General features: G+C 38.7%; 4 protein-coding genes across 7 annotated transcripts; 1 reads left to right on the forward strand and 3 right to left on the reverse strand.

Annotated features, from left to right (window-relative positions):
• The first annotated feature begins 300 nt into the window (after positions 1 to 300).
• LOC110751326 (Pentatricopeptide repeat (PPR) superfamily protein) lies at positions 301 to 2323 on the forward strand. The gene has a single exon (XM_021951774.2). It carries the CDS (start codon positions 392 to 394, stop codon positions 2162 to 2164), a length of 1773 nt encoding a protein of 590 aa, XP_021807466.1. The 5' UTR covers positions 301 to 391; the 3' UTR covers positions 2165 to 2323.
• Positions 2324 to 2413: 90 nt separating this feature from the next.
• On the reverse strand, positions 2414 to 9451 carry LOC110751324 (PH, RCC1 and FYVE domains-containing protein 1). 2 transcript variants are annotated; one of them, XM_088246209.1, is made up of 10 exons: positions 9161 to 9448; positions 8631 to 8946; positions 8251 to 8337; positions 8087 to 8176; positions 7756 to 7836; positions 7363 to 7527; positions 5169 to 7262; positions 4133 to 4279; positions 2957 to 3246; positions 2414 to 2814 (listed from the first exon to the last, which is right to left on the reverse strand). In XM_088246209.1, exons 2-10 carry the CDS (start codon positions 8676 to 8678, stop codon positions 2721 to 2723), a joined length of 3096 nt encoding a protein of 1031 aa, XP_088102335.1. In that variant the 5' UTR covers positions 8679 to 8946; positions 9161 to 9448; the 3' UTR covers positions 2414 to 2720. The 2 variants fall into 2 exon arrangements, 1 of the variants encoding a protein (XP_088102335.1); XR_015826506.1 differs by lacking the exons at positions 2414 to 2814; positions 2957 to 3246 and adding an exon at positions 4522 to 4617 and having other exon boundaries at positions 4140 to 4279; positions 8631 to 9451.
• A 1653-nt stretch (positions 9452 to 11104) lies between these two features.
• Positions 11105 to 12797, reverse strand: HVA22C (HVA22 homolog C). The gene is made up of 5 exons (XM_021951725.2): positions 12652 to 12797; positions 12505 to 12531; positions 12281 to 12403; positions 11452 to 11698; positions 11105 to 11294 (listed from the first exon to the last, which is right to left on the reverse strand). The coding sequence occupies exons 1-5, from the start codon at positions 12723 to 12725 to the stop codon at positions 11226 to 11228; spliced, it is 540 nt and encodes a 179-aa protein (XP_021807417.1). The 5' UTR covers positions 12726 to 12797; the 3' UTR covers positions 11105 to 11225.
• Positions 12798 to 13851: 1054 nt separating this feature from the next.
• LOC110751393 (transcription factor TCP15-like) lies at positions 13852 to 17845 on the reverse strand. Of its 3 annotated transcripts, none has more exons than XM_088246742.1 (2): positions 16053 to 17845; positions 13852 to 14120 (listed from the first exon to the last, which is right to left on the reverse strand). In XM_088246742.1, exons 1-2 carry the CDS (start codon positions 17324 to 17326, stop codon positions 13955 to 13957), a joined length of 1440 nt encoding a protein of 479 aa, XP_088102868.1. In that variant the 5' UTR covers positions 17327 to 17845; the 3' UTR covers positions 13852 to 13954. The 3 variants fall into 3 exon arrangements, with proteins under 3 accessions (XP_088102868.1, XP_088102869.1, XP_088102870.1); XM_088246743.1 differs by lacking the exon at positions 13852 to 14120 and adding an exon at positions 14476 to 14795 and having other exon boundaries at positions 16053 to 17836; XM_088246744.1 differs by lacking the exon at positions 13852 to 14120 and having other exon boundaries at positions 15801 to 17831.
• Positions 17846 to 19312: the final 1467 nt, after the last annotated feature.

Raw genomic sequence — 19312 nt, forward strand, 5'->3', positions numbered from 1 at the left:
CAATCCAAATTGAAACCCAAAATTAAGAACAAGATAAAGTGTGCAAAATGTCCGTTGTCGTCTCAATATTATGGATCATGTATCGATAACACATCGACACTTTTCTGTTTATGGCATGTTATCGATAACAATGACATTTTGTTGATAACATACCTACTATAATCCTAAAACCAAGATCCTAATTACTTATATAAAACTAAAAAAGCATTTGATTAATAGACTTGATTTATTAGTTAGTTGAAGTAAAAAAGTACTTGATTTATATGTTAGTTGGGGTTCAGGACCTATATGCAATTTGGTCTCCACTTTGACCCAATATATTGTGCCTAATTTCCTGGCCCCAGTTCAAAACAATTCAAACGCTCCCGCTGGTGCCTGTACCCCATGGCTGATGACATTGTTAGCCAAGTCCTCACGTCTGGGGCATAGACTCGAGCTTTGGCCCAAACACCACTCTGTGTTCCCCGACGATCTGAAGGTCATTTCTCTATTACAATCTTGCAAACAAACCTCAGAAATCTCTCAAATCCATGGCTCTATGGTCAAGACTGGTCTCGACTGCGTTCCTTTCACATTGAGCAAGCTTCTTGTCTCTTCCATTCATGACATTCAATATGCGGCCTCCATTTTCAACCACATACAAAACCCAAATCTCTTCATGTTCAATACCATGGTCAGAGGCTATTCCATCAGTGATGATCCAACGCATGCTTTTCGTGTTTTCAATAACTTGAGGGCTCAAAATATCACGCTAGACCAATTCTCTTTCATCACGACGCTCAAAGCTTGCGCTCGTGAATTGGCCATTGGGACCGGTCAAGGGATTCATGGGATTGTTGTGAGGTCTGGGCATGGGATGTTTGTCAATGTAAAGAATACCCTTTTGCATTTTTACTGTATTTCTAGGAAAATGGAAGATGCACATAAGTTGTTTGATGAGTTTCCTCAAGGAAATGACTTGATTTCATGGAATACTTTGATGGGCGGTTATCTTCATGTGTCTCAGCCTCAAGTGATTGTAGATTTGTTCAAGCAAATGTGTAGGAACGGTTTTGAAGCTAGTGTTACCACCGTTTTGAACCTTTTGTCTGCCATTGGTGATTTAGGAAGTTACCTTGGAGGAGAGTCTCTTCATGGGTACTGCATCAAGATTGGCTTTTGTTCGGATTTACATGTGCTTACGGCTTTGATTGATATGTATGCAAAGAATGGGCAAATTGATTTAGGACGTCGGATTTTCGATGGAGTTGCTGTGAAGGATGTTGTATTATGGAATTGTTTGGTGGATAAGTATGCAAAATGTGGCCTGGTACAAGAAGCAGTAGCTTTGTTGCGGTTGATGAGACTTGAAAGAATGAAACCCAATTCATCTACACTGGCAGGACTGCTTTCGGCTTGTGCTGCTTCTGGGTCTGTAAGTGTAGGGAGTTGCATTAAGGATTATGTGGAAGAAGAGAACTTGGTTTTGGATGCGGTTCTTGGAACAGCTCTGGTTGATATGTATGCTAAATGTGGGTTTTTGGAGAAGGCACTTGACATCTTTGAAAGCATGGAAAGCAAAGATGTGAAATCATGGACAGCCATGATTTCGGGTTACGGTGTTCATGGGCAGGCAGGCAATGCCATAAGGCTGTTTTATAGAATGGAAGAGGAGGGGTGCCAACCTAATGAAGTCACTTTCTTGGCTGTGTTAAGTGCTTGCAGCCATGGAGGGCTGGTGACAGAGGGAGTTAGATGTTTTGAGATAATGGTTTGCAAGCATGGATTTGTGCCAAAAGTTGAACACTACGGTTGTATGGTAGATCTTTTGGGTCGTGCAGGATTGCTGGAGGAAGCACATACACTAATTGAAAGCTTGCCCATCAAGAGTGACATTACGGCATGGCGTGCATTGCTTTCAGCTTGCAGGGTTTATGGGAACGTTGCTCTTGGGGAAACTGTAAAGAGAGTGTTAATACAACTTAATGATGATCATCCCACCAATTCAATGCTATTATCAAGTACTTATGCGATTGCTGGAAGGTTGCCAGATCATACGAGAAGAACACAGGAAAAGGAGGATGAAAAGATGGTGAGAGGAGAGAAATTCAGGCCAGTTCGAAAAGAAGAAAACCTGATAAAGGAAGCTGGACGTAGCACAATTGAGATGGATAGTCAAGGTTGAAAAAATAAAAGTCAGCAAATGACCTGGTATATATTCATATATTGGTTTTCGTTTGTTCGAGAACTGTATTAATAAATTGATGTAACAAACCTTTCAAACAAAAACAGAGATTTTGATGTAACAATTTTGGTACAAAATTTGAATCATAGTTTCATGGTATCAGCTAGTAAGCTTCTTAACGACTTAGGTTGGGCTACATTGGATTTAACGTGAGAATTCTGGTTGGTTTCCATCAATTACAGTCGGGAGTACCAGCAAAAACACACATAAAAAGCCTTAAAAAGAAAAACATGAAGAAAAAAAGAACAGCATTAACTGCAGAATATCTAGATTCCTGAAAACGTCTTTCATCTTATGGATTTATCTTTTTCCACTTTTTGGAAAACCATCCCCTACAGTTTTTGACATTCTAATACCTCAGTCTACCTGCGAATTCTGACTCCAAATCCTTTGATCGAACCCCAGGGAATGATTTAGGGGTAAACAAATTTACACATTCCAGTGGAGAGGAAGAGGATGATGGGATGTTTGCTATTGGAGAGCTGACAGCATATTATTACTCTGCACTTTTTATATTGTGCCGCTCACATAACTTGGCCCCATTTTCAGCCCACCATCTCTCTGCTGCTTCTTCAGTGAAATGTCTCCGACTGTAGAACAACATTTGAATTTTCAGTACACAAGATTAATCCCACCATCTCTCTGCTTAGATAGATGTTAACTTGGTTGTATTTATATACTTCGAAAAATAATGGTGCAGAAGGGAAAGCGGGGAGGGGGAGAGAGATATACCTGAAGCGAACACGTCTGAGTTCATTACCACCATCTGGCAAGGAGCATAAAGTTATATATACACCAGGCTCATCTTGTAGCACCCGCTCTGCCTTTCCAGTTTGTCCTTTAGTTCCATTAGCTAAGATTCGATCCATTGAATTGCCATTGGACAAGTCTGGAGTAGTTATGTTTGTCAGATGGCTCTCTTTGGATAACTGGTCTGCAAAATTGATTGCATGGCCAGCCATAGATCCTGAATTGCAGCTGCCGATCTGTCCTTCTGGCATTCTTTCAGCCACGTCCTTCAACTGTTTGAGAAGTAAAATCATTCACAACATCGGAAAATAGTTAATAAATAGCATAGCATAGTTGCAACCCCACGCCCCAACAACCAAATAAAAAGAGAGAGGAAAAAATGAAACACGTTGAGGCAACATATTTAAAAAAATCCTAAAGATGGGAATTGGTTTTATAAGTATCACAATCAGAGAATTCACTAGTTGATCTTGACTTTATCATTAATCATAAGTTTTAAGAACATTTTTCCTGATTGACATCAAGAATCCACTTTCCAGTTAGACAATATACGTAGATTCTCTTACATATACGACACATTAGCATAGAAATGCCTGAATTGGAGACTGGATTGAGAGTCTTTCATGTCCATTGCAAGCAATTTATGCCTCTTCATATTCAAATGTGAATGCATCTACAAATTTCTCAATTAAACCCATCAACAAATATTTTTCAAGTGAAGCAATAAGTTTAACAACATGTCTTTTCTGCACCACATAAAACACATTAAATTTTTAAAAGTTTACAACATGATGATGTAGATCAAATGGTGTCTATCCTTAATAAGTTAACTTGCTCTCAGGTTATTCTTTTTAGGATCCATCACATATTGAGTTCAAGTCTGAAAGCTCAAGATCTTCACAATATTGAAATGGAAACCCCTTCTGGGGAGTAATATACTGCTTCTTTATTAATGTATAACTAGTTGGATGACTCTGCTCACTTCAAATTAGCTTATCATGAGAAAATATCACATTGATAATATAAAATTGTATGCATGGTACTGGCCAGTCCCAGCCAATTCCATGTGAGGCACTTTGCTCCCAATTGAGTATATAAATCGCAGTTATAGTGCTAAAATCATAAAAAGCAGAATATTGAACAGAGAACATTTCCAACCTGAGCAGTTAGAGACTTAATAACTTCCTTTGCAGATTTGCATTTTTCAGCTTCATCTGCAGCTATTGCAGATACCTCCTTCAATTTCTTTGATGTTCTTTGCAGTTCAGCTTCAAGATATCGGGATTTGGAAGTAAGGTCTTCTACCTACATGGTTTTTTGGATCACTTTCAGCTTTGTGTAGAGCATGCATCACGTCAACCAATTTAAGGTAGAAAAGGGAATGAAAGAAATTAAAATCACTTAATAGTCAATGCAAAAATGAGAAAAGAAAGCCCCTAATTTTCCTATTGATGTAAACTTTAACCCACTGCCTCAGTTCATAATCCATGCTAGCTCCTCTCCCTTAGTAGTTACAAAAGGTCTAAGATTCAAACTCCTGAACTCACCACAAGGAGGTTCTTCTTGCTAGACAGAGAAAAGTACTAATAGTGTCCAAGTGTACTTTTTCTGCTATATTATCTTGACCTCCAAAAATGAACCACCTAGGATGAATTAATAGTTTGAAACTATGTTAAATTCTGTCAATAAAAGAGATAAAGGAGAGGACAAAGTAAGGAGGAAACTTAAAATTTTTTGTTTTGTTGAAGAACTGGTTTATAGAGGACAAAGTAAGGAGATAAAATCTTGTCAGAGTTTATAACTGAAGCAAAAAGCCTCAAGGATTAGGATAGATAATAATTTTGCAAGAAATTGAGATAAGAACTTTTTCTAGAAATACCCATGAATAATGATGTACTGTCAACAGTCTTTGGAGATCAATGATGGTCTACTTTTGGAGTGCTATTCCCCACAACAACAAAAAAGAGTGTGTCCGGAAAGAGAAAGGATATAGGCATGAAGTAAAGAATACAAAATACTATTAACTCTTAGAAAATGAACGGGGAAAATTGATGTTAAGAGCATTTAGATCTCAGAAACATATATTAGTCTCATGTTATGGCACTGCCTGAGAGTATACATATTTGATTAGGATTTAGCTGTATGGAGGGATTTAGTTGAAATATCAGATTGTAGTCACTAAAACCAGGCTTACCTGTGTCCTTAAGTTTATGATTTCTTGGCTCAAACTTCCATTTATAAGCTTAGAATCCTCAAGAATATCATCAGAAGACCGACGTGGGCTTGACTTTCCTGAAATAGGAGACGTAAACCGAGAAGCCTTTCTGGAAGCAGGAATTGAAGCTGATACAACTTTTTCTGAATCTCCAGTGAGAGAAGTTGATGCTTTTGTCAAATTAAAGCCCCCAAACTGCAACTGTCCATTCAACATGGGAAAGACACGAGTATCACGGGCTTCTGGTTTTCTGTCTTGCTTTGGATACTTGCTTTCACTCTGGTTGGTTGAGCCAAAAGATGAGAGTCTGGAGAGTGTTGCCCGTAACATAGGTACCAGAGTGTCTCTATCTGCCACATCATTGGCTTTATGACGTATATTTCCACTTTTAATTGTAGCACTTCGCAAAGCAGAACTAGCTTCTGCGGCTTTCTTTAGTTTAGTATAACACTCATCACACACCCGATATGGCTTGTTCATATTTGGAGCCAAGGCAGCTTTCAGAGATTTCTTGCTGCTGCATGCTTTGCAGAAGACTAGTCCACAATTGTAACAATTATGACGTTTTCTTCTGAAACCAAAGGGATTATGACAACCAGAGCAAACAGAATGGTCAGCACTAGATGCCCATTTATGAAGACAAATGACCGCTGTAATGTTTGGACCACATGTTACACTCTTTACTTGCTTATCCTTTATACAATCTACAAGGGTAGGTGTATTTCTATGATCATTGTCTCCATGGCCTAGTTGCCCATTTGAACCCCTTCCCCAAGTAAAAACCTCTGTCTTGGAAGTCAAAACTGCAACATGATAAGAACCACAGGCAATATCTTCAACAAAACTATCTGCAATTTTACCCTCAACCAGAGTGGGAACTTTCCCATCAGCTAAAGGACTGCCAAGCTGTCCATAAGCAGCACTTCCCATTGTATATACTTGTCCTGAGGTTGTAAGGGCAACTGTGAGATTATGGCCACATGCTACCTGACAAATATGTTTATCAACCAATGCAGCTACGCATTCAGGAACTAGTCTAGATTCTTGATCACCATGTCCAAGTTGGCCTGTATCTCCATCCCCCCAGGTGTACAGATTTCCAGATGAAGAGTTACTAGAAGTCTCAGGACTAGATAATTCATTTGTTACTTCAACAACTGCAGCAGTGTGCCAAACACCGCAAGCAACCCTTGTTGTTCTTAGCCCTCCCAAAGTTTCCACCTCCCGTGGAGTATTTGTGCTACTATGATCCCCATGGCCCAAGGCACCAAAAGAACCATCCCCAAAGGTAAATAACTGGCCAGCTGATGTCACAGCAGCTGTATGCCATGGTCCGCAAGCGATATAGGATACATGTATACCATCCATGTGACCACTTACCTTTTTGGGTATCCAATGACTAACTTCACTTCCATGCCCAAGCAGACCAAAATTATGAGTACCATCACCCCATGTATAAAGATCTCCAGAAAGTGTAACAGCACAAGTGTGATATTCCCCGCATGCCACTAATTCAACATTAATGCCACTAAGAGTGTCAACGAGCTTTGGGTGGGAAACATCTGCTTCTACCCCATGCCCAAGCCTGCCTCCTGACTCCTCTCCCCAACTGAAGATTTCCCCTTGCTTGGTGACCAGCACCGCATGTCTGGCGCCACAAGCAATTCCATGAACATCTACGACCACTGTTGATTCCAATACCTTAGGCAGAAGAGCATCTGTCCTGAAACCATATGAACAACCAACTCTATCCACACCACCTCCTAGTACTCCACCACCAATACCTTCACCCCAAATGAAAACATCTCCTAATGCATCAAAATCATCCTGACAAGAACCTTGACTTGACGAACTTACAGCACTAGATAAACTAACTCGAAATCCTTCAGCTGCAGCAGAACTTCGACCATTTGAGTTATCTACAGATGCAGGTGATAATGAGGAATTAGAAACTGATTCAATTTGAGTGGCACTCTTGGGGGTTGCAGTATATGTAATTATGTCAGCAAATGCCCTTCCTAATCTACTCTGCGGGATATTCTCCAAAGGCACTCCCTCAGTATCTCCTACATCCTGTAAGTTTTGCAGAATACCAAGAAATACTGTAAATGCTTGGTATTTTTTTTTTTTTTTTCTAAAAAGAAAGAATAAAAGATAAGTCACCGATACATACAAATGGTGTGACTGATGGAGAACTTCGTCGAGTACGAGTATGGGGACTATCTAGTGATGTGCTGTCCAATCTTGACTCACTTCTCCAGTTCCGGTAGTTACCTCGACTGATTAGTGCTTTAAGACCAACAAACCAAACTTCAGCTTCATCCTTGTCTTTACATATCTGTCCAAGAGGGTGGTAATGTATTAAATACAATTCGAAGTTTAAAATTTCAAGAAGCTCACAATACTAACAAATATGACTTCCGATGTTTTTTTTTCTTTTTCTAGAATAAATTTCTTAGGTTTTGATCTGCCTTGTACATGCAGTTGCAAGAATGAACCTTGAGCGTGCTGGCTGTGAAAAGTTAAATTTGCTTTATCTTGAAATATATCCAGCAAATATACTCACCAAGTCCAAGGACCTATCGTTGTATAGGAGTGAAAATGATTGATACTCCTTTTCAGGCCGTGGATACCGCTGAAATATTGCCTGGAAGAAAAAAGCCACACTAGTACTTATCAATATTTTTGGAAAGTATGCAAACAAAGGATACAACAATTCAGTAAAGGAAAAAAGTAAATTAGAATCAAGGTAATTGGTGACACCATGAAAGAAAAAAATCTAAAAGCTTTTTTCAAAAGCAGGCATAAGCATTTAAGAACATTTTGACCGTTCGATAATATAGTTCAGCTTTGCGTTGAGATTTTTCTTGCAAAAGAGAATGAAAATGCAAACTTACTGTACGCTGGCCAGGAATAATTGTTGAAACATGACTGAGTTTAAGGTGTTTTTCTTCTTTGCCAGAGTACCATATCAATAAAGACTCATCCTGAAACAAAACCAAAATTATCAGAGTCAACAGAACAGAAATGAAAGAAGGCCACATATGTCAAGGCAACTTACATTAGAAAGCCGGAACGGGCAGAACTTTGGCTTCCCTCTGCGCCCATATTTTAACAAAGTTGCACCTTTCTTAAGTGCTGTTATGGCCTGGAAATAGAATGAAAATATGGAAGGGGTTTAATAATAGAAGAGCACAAACTGCACTAAGGAAGCTAAATGCTTCATGGTTCAATAGATCATGTAGGCAAAAATAATCGTGATCATTCACTTGAATGTCTGCATACATAACTCTAGACATATACTCAATCAATTGCATGCATCATGTAATCAGTTCAAACCTCAAGTGAACAAAATGTTCAACTGACCAGGACCCAGCAGTCTCACAATAACTGTAAAATTCATGAAAATAGTTTATGAAAAGAAATGGAAGCGGAGTAAACCTGCTCGATATCCCTCTCGACAGAACCGCTTCTCTGAGGACTAGCCATTCAAGTTGAAATATCAGGTTTTGCCCAGAAGTACAAGACCCAACACCCATTTGAACACCACCAGCACCTAATATTTTCAGTACCATAACCCAATTCCCAACTTCTCCCCATCAAATCAACAAAAAGAAAAAAATTACTCTGTTTTTGAGCCACAAGAAAATTGATTTACTCCACCTCTAACCCATTATAATCACAAATGGGGAACAGCCCTCAAGAACAACCTTGCAGCTCAAGAAACACAACCCCAAAGCCTCAGAATTTCACAATGCTGCAAAACCAAACCCAAAAATGCCACACAGGAAGGCTCCACTAATTAGCACTCAGCTCTGAAACAGCTCAAACGAATTCCTCAGAAATCAAAGAAACCCTAGAATTCACATACGAGGTCGAATTCCTCCGGCACTTTTGGATTTTCGCATTGTCCGACACCAAAAAGACACATTCTAAAGCGGAAGGAGCACAGAAACGAAGATTGAGTTTACCTACATTGCGAGAAAGTTGCAGAAATTCGCCGAATGTGAGCCATTTCCAAAAATCTGAGGTCGTTCAGTTCTAAAAAGAAAAGGAGAGAGAGAGAGAGAGAGAGAGAGAGAGAGAGAGAGAGAGAGAGAGAGAAGATTTGAAAAAAGAAAAGAAAAATGAGAGTACTAAGCGCTTGGTGATGTCGGTGAGGTCGTCTTCAATGTCATATTCCCCAGAGCTTTGGGCATTGTTGGTGTTCGTTAACTAACGTGCGCACCTCTCTCTCTTTTCTTTCTTTCTTTCTTTCAAGCTTTAACTGTTTGTTTTGTCTCTCCTGATTGCCAAATCAATTTGGTGTCGCTTCATGCCACGTCACCAACTGAAATCTCCGGGATGGGGATGGTTTGCTTTTGTCTTTATTTGTGCCAATAAGCATGTGTTACTTGTTGACCAAAACAAAAGCTTGTCTTAATTAATTAATTAATTTGGTTTGCTTTTGATTTCTTTGTTGAATTATGTCCCCTAAAACTATGATAAAAAAGGATAATGTCCCCAATACTTTGATAAGGAAAAAAAAGTTATGTCTCCTAATATGCTTTCTGAATTTTTTTTTTTGGGGTTGAAAATAATCATATTTTTAAGAAATAATATTTAAACAATATAATATTTTGGGAATATTTCAGGTTAAATGCTAAATGAAACATTTGTTCCAATTTAAAAACTAATTTTTATTTTATTTTAATTTTTAAGGTTTATTACTAAATGAAAATTCAAAGTAATTTTAACAAACAAATAATAAATCTAAAATTAAAGTTGTGACCTAAATTAAGAGCACTTTCATTCATTTGTCATGACAAAAAGCAATGGCAATGGCAAGTAAAGCGCGATTACTGGTCACGTGAATAGTATCTGCCCTAGCAATTTTATTTTTTTTTGCTTCTCCACCCATTGCAATGGCAACCCAAGGGCAATCAATTACTATTCATATGAGATTAATTTTATTTATACGTATGAGATTAATAAATAAAAATTGCTAGGTATTCATTAAAAAAATTCATATATATATATATATATATATATATATTCCAGAATTTTTTCCAATTTTTTCTTCTTTGATGTCAACACCCTCAAGCAGCAGCTCAGGCTGCTCTTGCCTTTCGGGCCTGCTTAGTCTTGGTGGAGCCCACCTCTTGCTTGGGCTGGGTTTGCTTGGTAGAGTGGGTTTTTGCAGCCCGGTGGCATTTTGCCCTAGCAATTACTGGAGAGGCTAGAATGAGGAGGTTGAGTGAGGAGCTTATTTGAGGAGGTGAAATCTCACCATTAACAACTAAAAACAAAGCACATGGGGGGTGCATTGGGGGGTCCACACTCCTTTTGATGGTGAGATGGGGCTCCTCAAATAAACTCCTCACTCAACCTCCTCATTATAGAAGCTCCCATGCAATTACCACTGGAAGTGCTCTAATGGGTTGAACGCAAGCAGCCCAAGTGAAAAGAAAAAGAAAAACTCAAAGTAGTATTATCTAAAAAGTTTATAATTTTTCATTGGACTCGAACGGGAGGAAGTTTTAAGTGGATGTCCTCATTGGTTTTGGATGAGTACCATAATGTTCTAGATGGGTTTGATTATAATGAAATTATTTGAGCATCATAAAAAAGATGCATGCACTACTACAAAACCTCAAAAATGGGCCACTAATAATTTGAGGACAATCGTGCTCACAACAATGGGTTGGCCAGGGATAAGACAGATCTACATGAAAATGAAATTCTGGTTTTTGTGAATAGGCCCAAATCAAATGAATTGCTATATATGTTGCATTATTGGATGGTGTTTGGAGAGAGAAGGGTTTTTAGAGCAAAACTGTGATGAAACATCCTTAGATTTTGGTGGCTGATTGATCTTGTTTACATGCTCAGGTGTTGAAGCATTTCAAAGCAGCGCATATATGTTGCGTGCTTAGTTAACACTCAATTTCATCTCATGATATTAAAGATATATATGTAGCATACCAAATGGGTTCAGGAGAGACAGCATACAACATAAACTATAAACCAAATTATTAAGACAGACAATGCACTGATTCAGTACATATAATCATCATCAAAGATCATGTAATTGTGGCTCTTCCTGCTTCTTGCTTCTCTATCAGCCTGCAAATCAGAAAACACATTCAAAAGGGTTCGATTAGAATGCTCTTCCTCTTCTGCTCTCAGTCAATGAGCTAATAATAATAATTAATGTTATATGTAGCTCAGTCAGCTAGGAGGACAGAAAGATTAGTTGAAATAATTAATTAATTATAATTACCTTGGTTATGAGCCTTTCAAAAGCTTCTGTGCCATGCTCTTCCATATATTTTTCAGCAGCAGTTAAAACGTCATCCGGTTTGCTGAAGATGTTCTTCTTCTTTGGGATATACCACATCTGATGAGGTGATGGTGGGTTCATATAGTAGGGTCTGATAAAGTGCCGATAAACATATGCTGCTCCATTGAATTGTGGCAGCACCAACCAGCATGTGAAAATCAACTTGGCATACGGCCAAATGGGAAAGCTGACAGTAAACATGTATATATATAGGATGATTATGATTATATATGTAGTTAATAGTTAACACTTCATCATGATTCATATCTTTAGTGTTCAATGACCAAGCTCTCAAATCTTCCTAAATTGGAAATGGGAACAGTCTCTTTTCAGCTTATTGATCTATTATTCTGTTCATGTATTTGTTAAAGGGACTGATAAATTTCAAGCTGCTTGATGCATTTAGAACCCTCCATGGAGGCCAATCTCTTACTTTTTAGTACTTTTTGGCATGGCATTCACTCAAGCATGTTGCAGAGTGAATCACCCTCCCCTGCTTTTCAATGCACCTGAGTTTTTGACTCAGCCCAATCAACAGGTTCTAAATGCTCACCAAAATTTCCTACTAAGTTGAAAATGCATATATATATATATATATATATATATATATATATATATATATATATATATATATATATATGTGGCTGAAGTTATTTCTATTTTGCTACCTAATTTTTTGAACATCCTTGTAAAGCGTAGTAACAAAACTGAAATCTACCATTTGCAAAGGAAAAAAAGAAAAAGAAACCCAGCAAGCTAGGTAGCTAACCATTCAAGGACTTTGGCAAATGTGAGCTCAAAGATTGTCATCAAAGAATACAGAACCCAATAGGTAAGCCATTGTTGATCATCGGTACGAGACTTGGTCTCTATCGCCTTAATCGAAGCATATCTGTCGAAAACAACACATTCCATGAGAATCATAGATGGCTGCATGTACATTGTCCACATAATATTGAAGAAAAAACCACAAAATCATGAGACACTACTTACAGGGGATAAACCAGTGTGATCAGAGGCCTGCAGATGAGAGACAAAGAATAAATTAATTAACAACTACAATGCTATACAAAATCTTCAGTGTAAATTATAATTCATGTGTGTGAGTTATGAACTTGTGAGAGCGAGAGAGGAACATACAAAGCAAGAACATCAAAGTTGCTAGCCACAACTTGGAGAAAATTATTCGAATTCCCAGAATTATTGCGACCCATGTCTTGCTGTAATGGTATCTTTGTTCTTCTATCTGGTTCTTAAAAAGATTGAGAAGGGTTTCAAAAAGCTGCCTGTGAAAGGTGACAAGAAAGGAACGTAAGTGGAAAAGTTAGTAGCAAAGGGAAAGCTGATTTTGCGGAGAATCTAATCATACACACAAGAAATGAGGCACCGATTTTTTGAATTTCGGGCTTGGTTGACAATAGCGTCTCCATTTTGTATTTTCTCTGTTAATACAATGCCTATTATAATCAAAGGAATTTACGTCTCAAGGCCATCGCCATAGTGAGAAAAGTTCAAAACTTGACATTTAAATTAGAATGGCAATTAAACAAAGTTCTAGATATTAGTGTAGAAAACTAATTTAATCTTCTTACAAATTATATGGTTTTGTACTAGGATTACCGAATTCCTTATTCCAACATCATTGATATGTAGTCAATTAACCTATTTGCTCAAGGAAGGAGCTTGGGGAGCTTTGAGATGGAAGTTTCCAAATAATATTTTACTCAACTTCTAGTAACACATGCGATTGGTTTCAACGAAAAAGCTCAATACCAACTATATCCATTGGTCTAGTAGTACTTCTCTCTTCTACGATAAGTTAAATAGATCTCAAGTTTGATTCTCCTCTGAACGAAAGATCAAAAACAATAAAAACATAATACAAAAGTTCAAGTAATTACATGATGCATGTGTAGTTTTACAAAGCTGGATAAATTTGGTGGGCTGGATAAATTAGAGTGAGATTTTGGTAGTGCTTCAGCCCAAAGCTAGGAAAAATGGAAAAGCAAGATATTCGGGTATCTGCGACTGCTAAGGTACTGTACCTGTTTGTTCACAAGCACCACTAGCTGCATGGAGGAAAAACCTCTGTTGACTACCTCGAAATGGAAATGCATGATATGAATTTGATGCGTGTTCTTAATAGATCTAGGCCCCATTAATTCCGGAAATGGTTAAAGTACTGTACATGATATATATGGTTGTCAGTTGAATTAATGTTGATGAATAAATGAAGGGCAACTGCAGCCATGTGATGTGAGGCCTAAAATTACATGCAGTTTCTAACCCAGCACCGAAAATATGCATGTCAATTAATATTAATCATTTCCCTTTTTAAAAAAAAAAATCTCATTAATCAAGTTTAGGGTTTTTTTACCCTATCCCAACCCAGCAACTCTTACAAATTCATAAGTGATGAAAGCCAGATACCAAGTTTAGGGTTTTACACTATTGTAGTGAAGCATCTCGATCGGTGCTCCAATATGATGAGCAATTTTACCTTCCTGGCATATACAGAAGCCGTACATAAATAACTAGCCATATACGTATTATCATACAGCTTGCGCTTCATCTCTCTCCATATATATAGCAATAATATCGATGCGGGCCTGCAATATTAATATCGTCTTACCTACCAATGCAATGCGCTATGAAGATTTCAAAGTCCTCTTCTTGCCATTCACTCAAATTCAATATATAAATTAAATGGAAGTATATCAATACAATATATCACTCCAGCTACGATTATCTGCATGGTAGGTTATTAGAACCAACTAATTAACAGTAATTTACCATAATCAACTACTTAACCACAACAGATGAAGCGGGGCAAAGAAAACAAACATGGTTAATCATTTTCTCATGATATATTTATGCATGAATGCCAATTGCCAAAGGATCATAACCTTAACAACATGGTTAATCGTTTCACATCGATCCCTAATTGTGATAGCCCATCAGGAATTGCACTAGTATGATCTTAATTAAGAGGAAAACACAGGTAGGACGACAACCCATCAGGAATTGCACTTGTCCTAGCTATCTGCATAAATATATATGAACCAATTATGATTCATGGTCCACGTCACATGGCTATATTTAGCTACAAATGTCAAATATGTACATGTGCACGAGCTATAGCCACAATTGATCAACTCTTCTGATCAATACACCAACCATCAAATATCTCTCTCTTTCTCTCTATGAGGTAGGCAAGCAGTGAAGACCATGTAATTAATAGATACTACTTGCCCTCCTTATTGGTAAGGAGACACTTCTCATTCCTGCAAATCACAGTTTGACACATATGCAAAATCAAAACACAAAAAGAAAAACTTCCGCACGCATATCACACTGCTATTGATAGAAATGTAGTAACTCTTACTTACTTGATAATTGGGGAAGTATTTTCGATAATTAATTATACATGAAGAAGTTAAGTTTATATACACAGTACTTTTTACAGAAAGAAGAGGAAATGCATGCAGATGCAGTACTCAGCTGCTGCTGCTGCGACTGTACAATAGTATATTATTGGTTTTAATCAGGCAATGGTCAGCTGATATGGGCTCACCACCTGACCAGTCACCAGTCACTGATTATATATGCGTACGTGGGCTCCTTCTTCCCCATGTCCTAGCCTCTCTCTCTCTCTCTCTCTCTCTCTCTCTCTCTCTCTCTCTCTCTCTCTCTCTCTCTCTCTCTCTCTCTCTCTCTCTCTCTCTCTCTCTCTCTATATATATATATATATATATTTACATGTGCCACTAAGAAACTAGCAGTATGATATTTAATATTATATATACACGCACATATGTATTGCCAATCAGAATGAGACAATTTTCTTAATGAATTTGGTGCAATATTGCAGTGAGAGAATAATCAATTTTCTCACTTTCCACCACATAATTATAGTAGGGGGTATGGAAGGAAGTTATGTTTCTGAACCACATTAGAGATCAGAAACGCATTGATCCATGAGAGAGAGAGAGAGAGAGAGAGAGAGAGAGAGAGAGAGAGAGAGAGAGGCCTTACGATCGTTCATAGAGTTTATGCTGATCAAAGCTAAAGAAATGGCAAAAGAAAAATAAACGTTAAAGAAATGCATGCATGTATATGTAGAGGTTCCTTTCCTGCTGAGCTCGGAAACATGTTGCAGCTAGCTCTATATATATATATATATCAGTACATTGTAAATTAATATTTATGAGCAGTTTAACCATGAAGTCATTAATGATTCACCAAAAAACGGGAGGAAGAAGAACAACAAAGGCATGAAGTCAGTTCAGTCACACTCAAAAACACCTTAATTATGAATTAAAATTCTCCTCAATTCATCAAACCCTAACAAAATTTCCACACTAGAATCGAAAATTAAACTCAAACTCAAAGCCATTCTGTCAAGCTTGCACCTTCGTTGAAAAACAAACATATTTACGCACTTAATTAGGAAGTAGTAATTATTTATAAAAACAAAAAATAAAAGCACCAGTGCCACACTATTTGTTGTAGTACTTGACCTAGGATTAGTGGGTAACTACCTAGCATTGCTGTCACGATCATGTCCCTCGTCTGCTCCATGGTGTGAATGCTGTCCATTATTCCCACCCGGTGGCTCCGCCATGACCCCACCGAGAATCGGCCGGTACGCGTTGAGCGCCGCCATCACACCCAAGTGGCTGTCGGCAATTGAGCCTCCACCGCCATGAGGAGTTGATCCCATGTGGCTAGGTAATATGGCCGCCATTGGGGGTGGAGCAAAATTCATAAAATGCAGACCATGCCCGCCCCCAGAAGATACCGAAGCCCCCCTATACATATTGCTGTTAATACCATTATTAATACTAGGAATTGTCCACATGGGATTAATGGGAGGCTCATGGACATGATGACCGCCGCCTCCGCTGCCGCTACTAGGGTTATTTGCCACCATCCAAAATGTCGCCGGAATTGTACTTTGACTCGCCGGAATTGACCCCGTGCTGGCTGATTGCAACATGTAGCTGTTCGATATCCCCATCTGATGATGACTACTTTGTGATGACGAGGACGAGGACGACGAAGACGATAACAAATCTTGCTCCGGCCTAATTCGCTTCCTTCCCATGGCGCTGGCCTCGCCGCCCTCGGACACGTCACCGAGAGAACCGCCCTGATCACGTAACTCCCGCTTGGCTTCCAACATGGCATTGTTGAAATTCAACAACATAGACGACGACGGGGAGCTCTCAGACGACAACAACCCAACGCCGGGGAACAAAATCCTGCCGCGCTGCGAGTTCTCGTCCATAATCAGCTGCGACGCAGCTGCTGCACCCAAGTTGTTGGGGTTGAAGTTCATGAAATAATTACTGCTATTTGGCCTCAAGTAGTGCGACGGCGCCGACATGCTAGAGCCAGAGCTCCGCAGCGAGATGTTGAGGGAGGTGAAGTTGGCGGGAATGGTTCCTGTCCCGGTGGCGGCGATGACGGCGGGTTCGGCCTGCTGGAGAAGCCACTCAATGGTCTCACCGTCCGACTTGTGCCCTAGCTCCCTCGTGAGCTGGAAAACCCTAGCGGCACACGTGGCCGGCATACGGATCCGGCGGCCTCGCCCGTCTACTTTTGTGTGCCTGTCCTTGGTGGAGGTCCTCTTCGGAGGAGGCTTCTTGCCGTTGTTGGGTTGCTGCTCTTGGGTGAGGGAGGAGCCGGGTCGGTTCAGGTTGGAACCCGGGTCTCCTGGCGCTTCTTGGATGTCATCATCTTGGTTTTTGTCTAGAAATTGTAGTGGAAAATTGGGCCTGCTGCGGATCCCATTTTCAGCTTCCATGATCATATGGAGGGGACGGCCTTTCTCTCTCTCTCTCTCTCTCTCTCTCTCTCTCTCTCTCTCTTTCTCTCTCTCACTACTTTTTAAAAAAAATATTTTTTCTTTTTCGCTCTCTCCTGGTTCGTACAATTGTAGCTGACCCAGCTGAGCTCAATTTCTATCACTTAGTGGTGGCCTGGCCTAGTAGTGGGTCTCTCTCTCTCTCTCTCTTCTCTCTCTCTTTCTTGTGGACTGTGGAGCATGAAATTCTTTGCAGATGGGGGAAGGTGGCAGCTCAGCAGCTGATGAGTTGTTTTTTCTCTCTTTTGTGAGAGAGAGAGAGAAAGAAAAGGATAAGGGTCAAGAGACTGGAGAGAAAGAGCAGGCAAGCTTTAAGCAACAAAAATAATGAGTGAGAATTATATGGATGGCCTAGCCATGGTATATGATATGATCAACATTAAAAAGCTAATTTTCTATTTTCTCTTTCTTTTTAATTTTATCTGAATGAAATTATTGCCTTTCATTCATAAGGAGGAGGACGAGGGTTTGTTTGTAAATTTGTAAGTTTCTCATTTTTGTTTTGTTTTTAACATTATTGTTTTCGAGTTTGTGTCCTTTTTTTTATTGTGGTTGGACAGTTCCTTGATTCAGACTCCACGTGCGGTGCTCTTTATCATTCAATCCATAAAGACAGTGGTGGCCGGAGATGGGGGCCCAGTCTTCCAAGTCAAAAAACCTAGCTCGGAGGTTCATTGGTTCAACAAAAAAAAAGATGATCAAGTGGCTCCCATCGCATTCATTTAATCATTGCTGTTTGCACCTTTGCCTTAGTTTTTACCTTCAAGGGCTCTCTATAATTTCTCCAGGGTTATTTTCTCTTTCTTTTGCTCCCACCATCTCTTTCCTTTCAAGGGACCTCAAAAATTCTGTTATTTGATTTTAACTGCGCAATCACTTTTGTGCATGGTGTGGATAATACGAGGAATAAAGTTATTTTTTGAAGGAAATTAATAGCACAGTAAATAATTTTTATCTCAAAGATGGAACTTAAAATTTTATTCCATGTATTTTTCAAGAAAAGAAAACTATATACACATACATTTTCTTGGCTAATATATATAGACATACATTTTTCTGGTCCTTTATCGTATACACGTGAACCACATTGTGCAAGATATATATGTGGTCCTCATCCCTCAAGGACTTGGATTTTGAAAGTTCAAATTTGCTTTTTCTATAAAGTTATAAAGGAACATTTATTTATTTATTTTTTTCGCATCACAACCAATTAACAGGTTACAGAGATTAGCAGAAAAAATGTAAGAAGATGATAAATTATCACTAAAATAATCTCAGTTAGCTAGGCATGCCCTTAGATATTGAGGAGTGAATTCGAACACAAGACTTTGAGTGCATGGATAAACGTTTTTAATCACTTTAAATATAAACTCTTTAGAAAGATAAGTGACCATAGGAAGAAAGAATTGAGAAGTTTTAAAAGCGTTGGAGTAAATTAATTGAGAAGTTTGTAGAAATCTGTAGGATCTCAACTGTGTGAATTGTGCGAGTGAGTGAGAGAGAGAGAGAGAGAGTAAGAATGACATAACGTGCGGCATGTGTAACTTAAAGTGCCTAGCTAGCTAAGAGGCTCAAGGGTCAATTAGTGTAACTTAAAAGGGAGCAAAAAGGAAAAAGCATAGAAATAATATAGAAACGCATAAACTTGCAAAAAAAGGACTAGTAAGCAGGAACAATTACATTTCAACAACCAACATACCAAACTAATGATAAATCCATTTCCATGCCAGCACAGAAACCATATCAATCTCTTACATGCAAATGCCACTTGATAATGACAATTCCAATTTCAGATTCATAGATGGATCAATATTGTTTTCAACTCTCAATTACTTCTAGTAATATTATTTCAAAGTTAAAACCAATTACAGTTTTCAAAGAAAAAAGGAATTATGAACACCAAAATAGTTGTGACAATATAGCAGAACTAGG

Source organism: Prunus avium, chromosome 1 (genome assembly GCF_965620075.1).
Source record: "Prunus avium chromosome 1, drPruAviu1.hap1.1, whole genome shotgun sequence".
NCBI lineage: Eukaryota > Viridiplantae > Streptophyta > Magnoliopsida > Rosales > Rosaceae > Prunus > Prunus avium.

Excerpts from the sequence above, each read along its gene's own strand:
- LOC110751393 (XM_088246742.1), bottom strand. The coding sequence starts at position 17,326 with ATGATCATGGAAGCTGAAAATGGGATCCGCAGCAGGCCCAATTTTCCA. Across the intron at positions 14,121-16,052 it reads GATCGTGACAGCAATGCTAG|GCCCGCATCGATATTATTGC; the intron begins GTAGTTACCCAC and ends TTAATATTGCAG.
- LOC110751326 (XM_021951774.2), top strand. The coding sequence starts at position 392 with ATGACATTGTTAGCCAAGTCCTCACGTCTGGGGCATAGACTCGAGCTT.
- HVA22C (XM_021951725.2), bottom strand. The coding sequence starts at position 12,725 with ATGGGTCGCAATAATTCTGGGAATTCGAATAATTTTCTCCAAGTTGTG. Across the intron at positions 12,532-12,651 it reads AACTTTGATGTTCTTGCTTT|GCCTCTGATCACACTGGTTT; the intron begins GTATGTTCCTCT and ends TCTCATCTGCAG. Across the intron at positions 11,699-12,280 it reads TTTGCCAAAGTCCTTGAATG|CTTTCCCATTTGGCCGTATG; the intron begins GTTAGCTACCTA and ends GTTTACTGTCAG.
- LOC110751324 (XM_088246209.1), bottom strand. The coding sequence starts at position 8,678 with ATGGCTAGTCCTCAGAGAAGCGGTTCTGTCGAGAGGGATATCGAGCAG. Across the intron at positions 7,528-7,755 it reads ACGATAGGTCCTTGGACTTG|ATATGTAAAGACAAGGATGA; the intron begins GTGAGTATATTT and ends CCTCTTGGACAG. Across the intron at positions 4,280-5,168 it reads TCATAAACTTAAGGACACAG|GTAGAAGACCTTACTTCCAA; the intron begins GTAAGCCTGGTT and ends AAAACCATGTAG.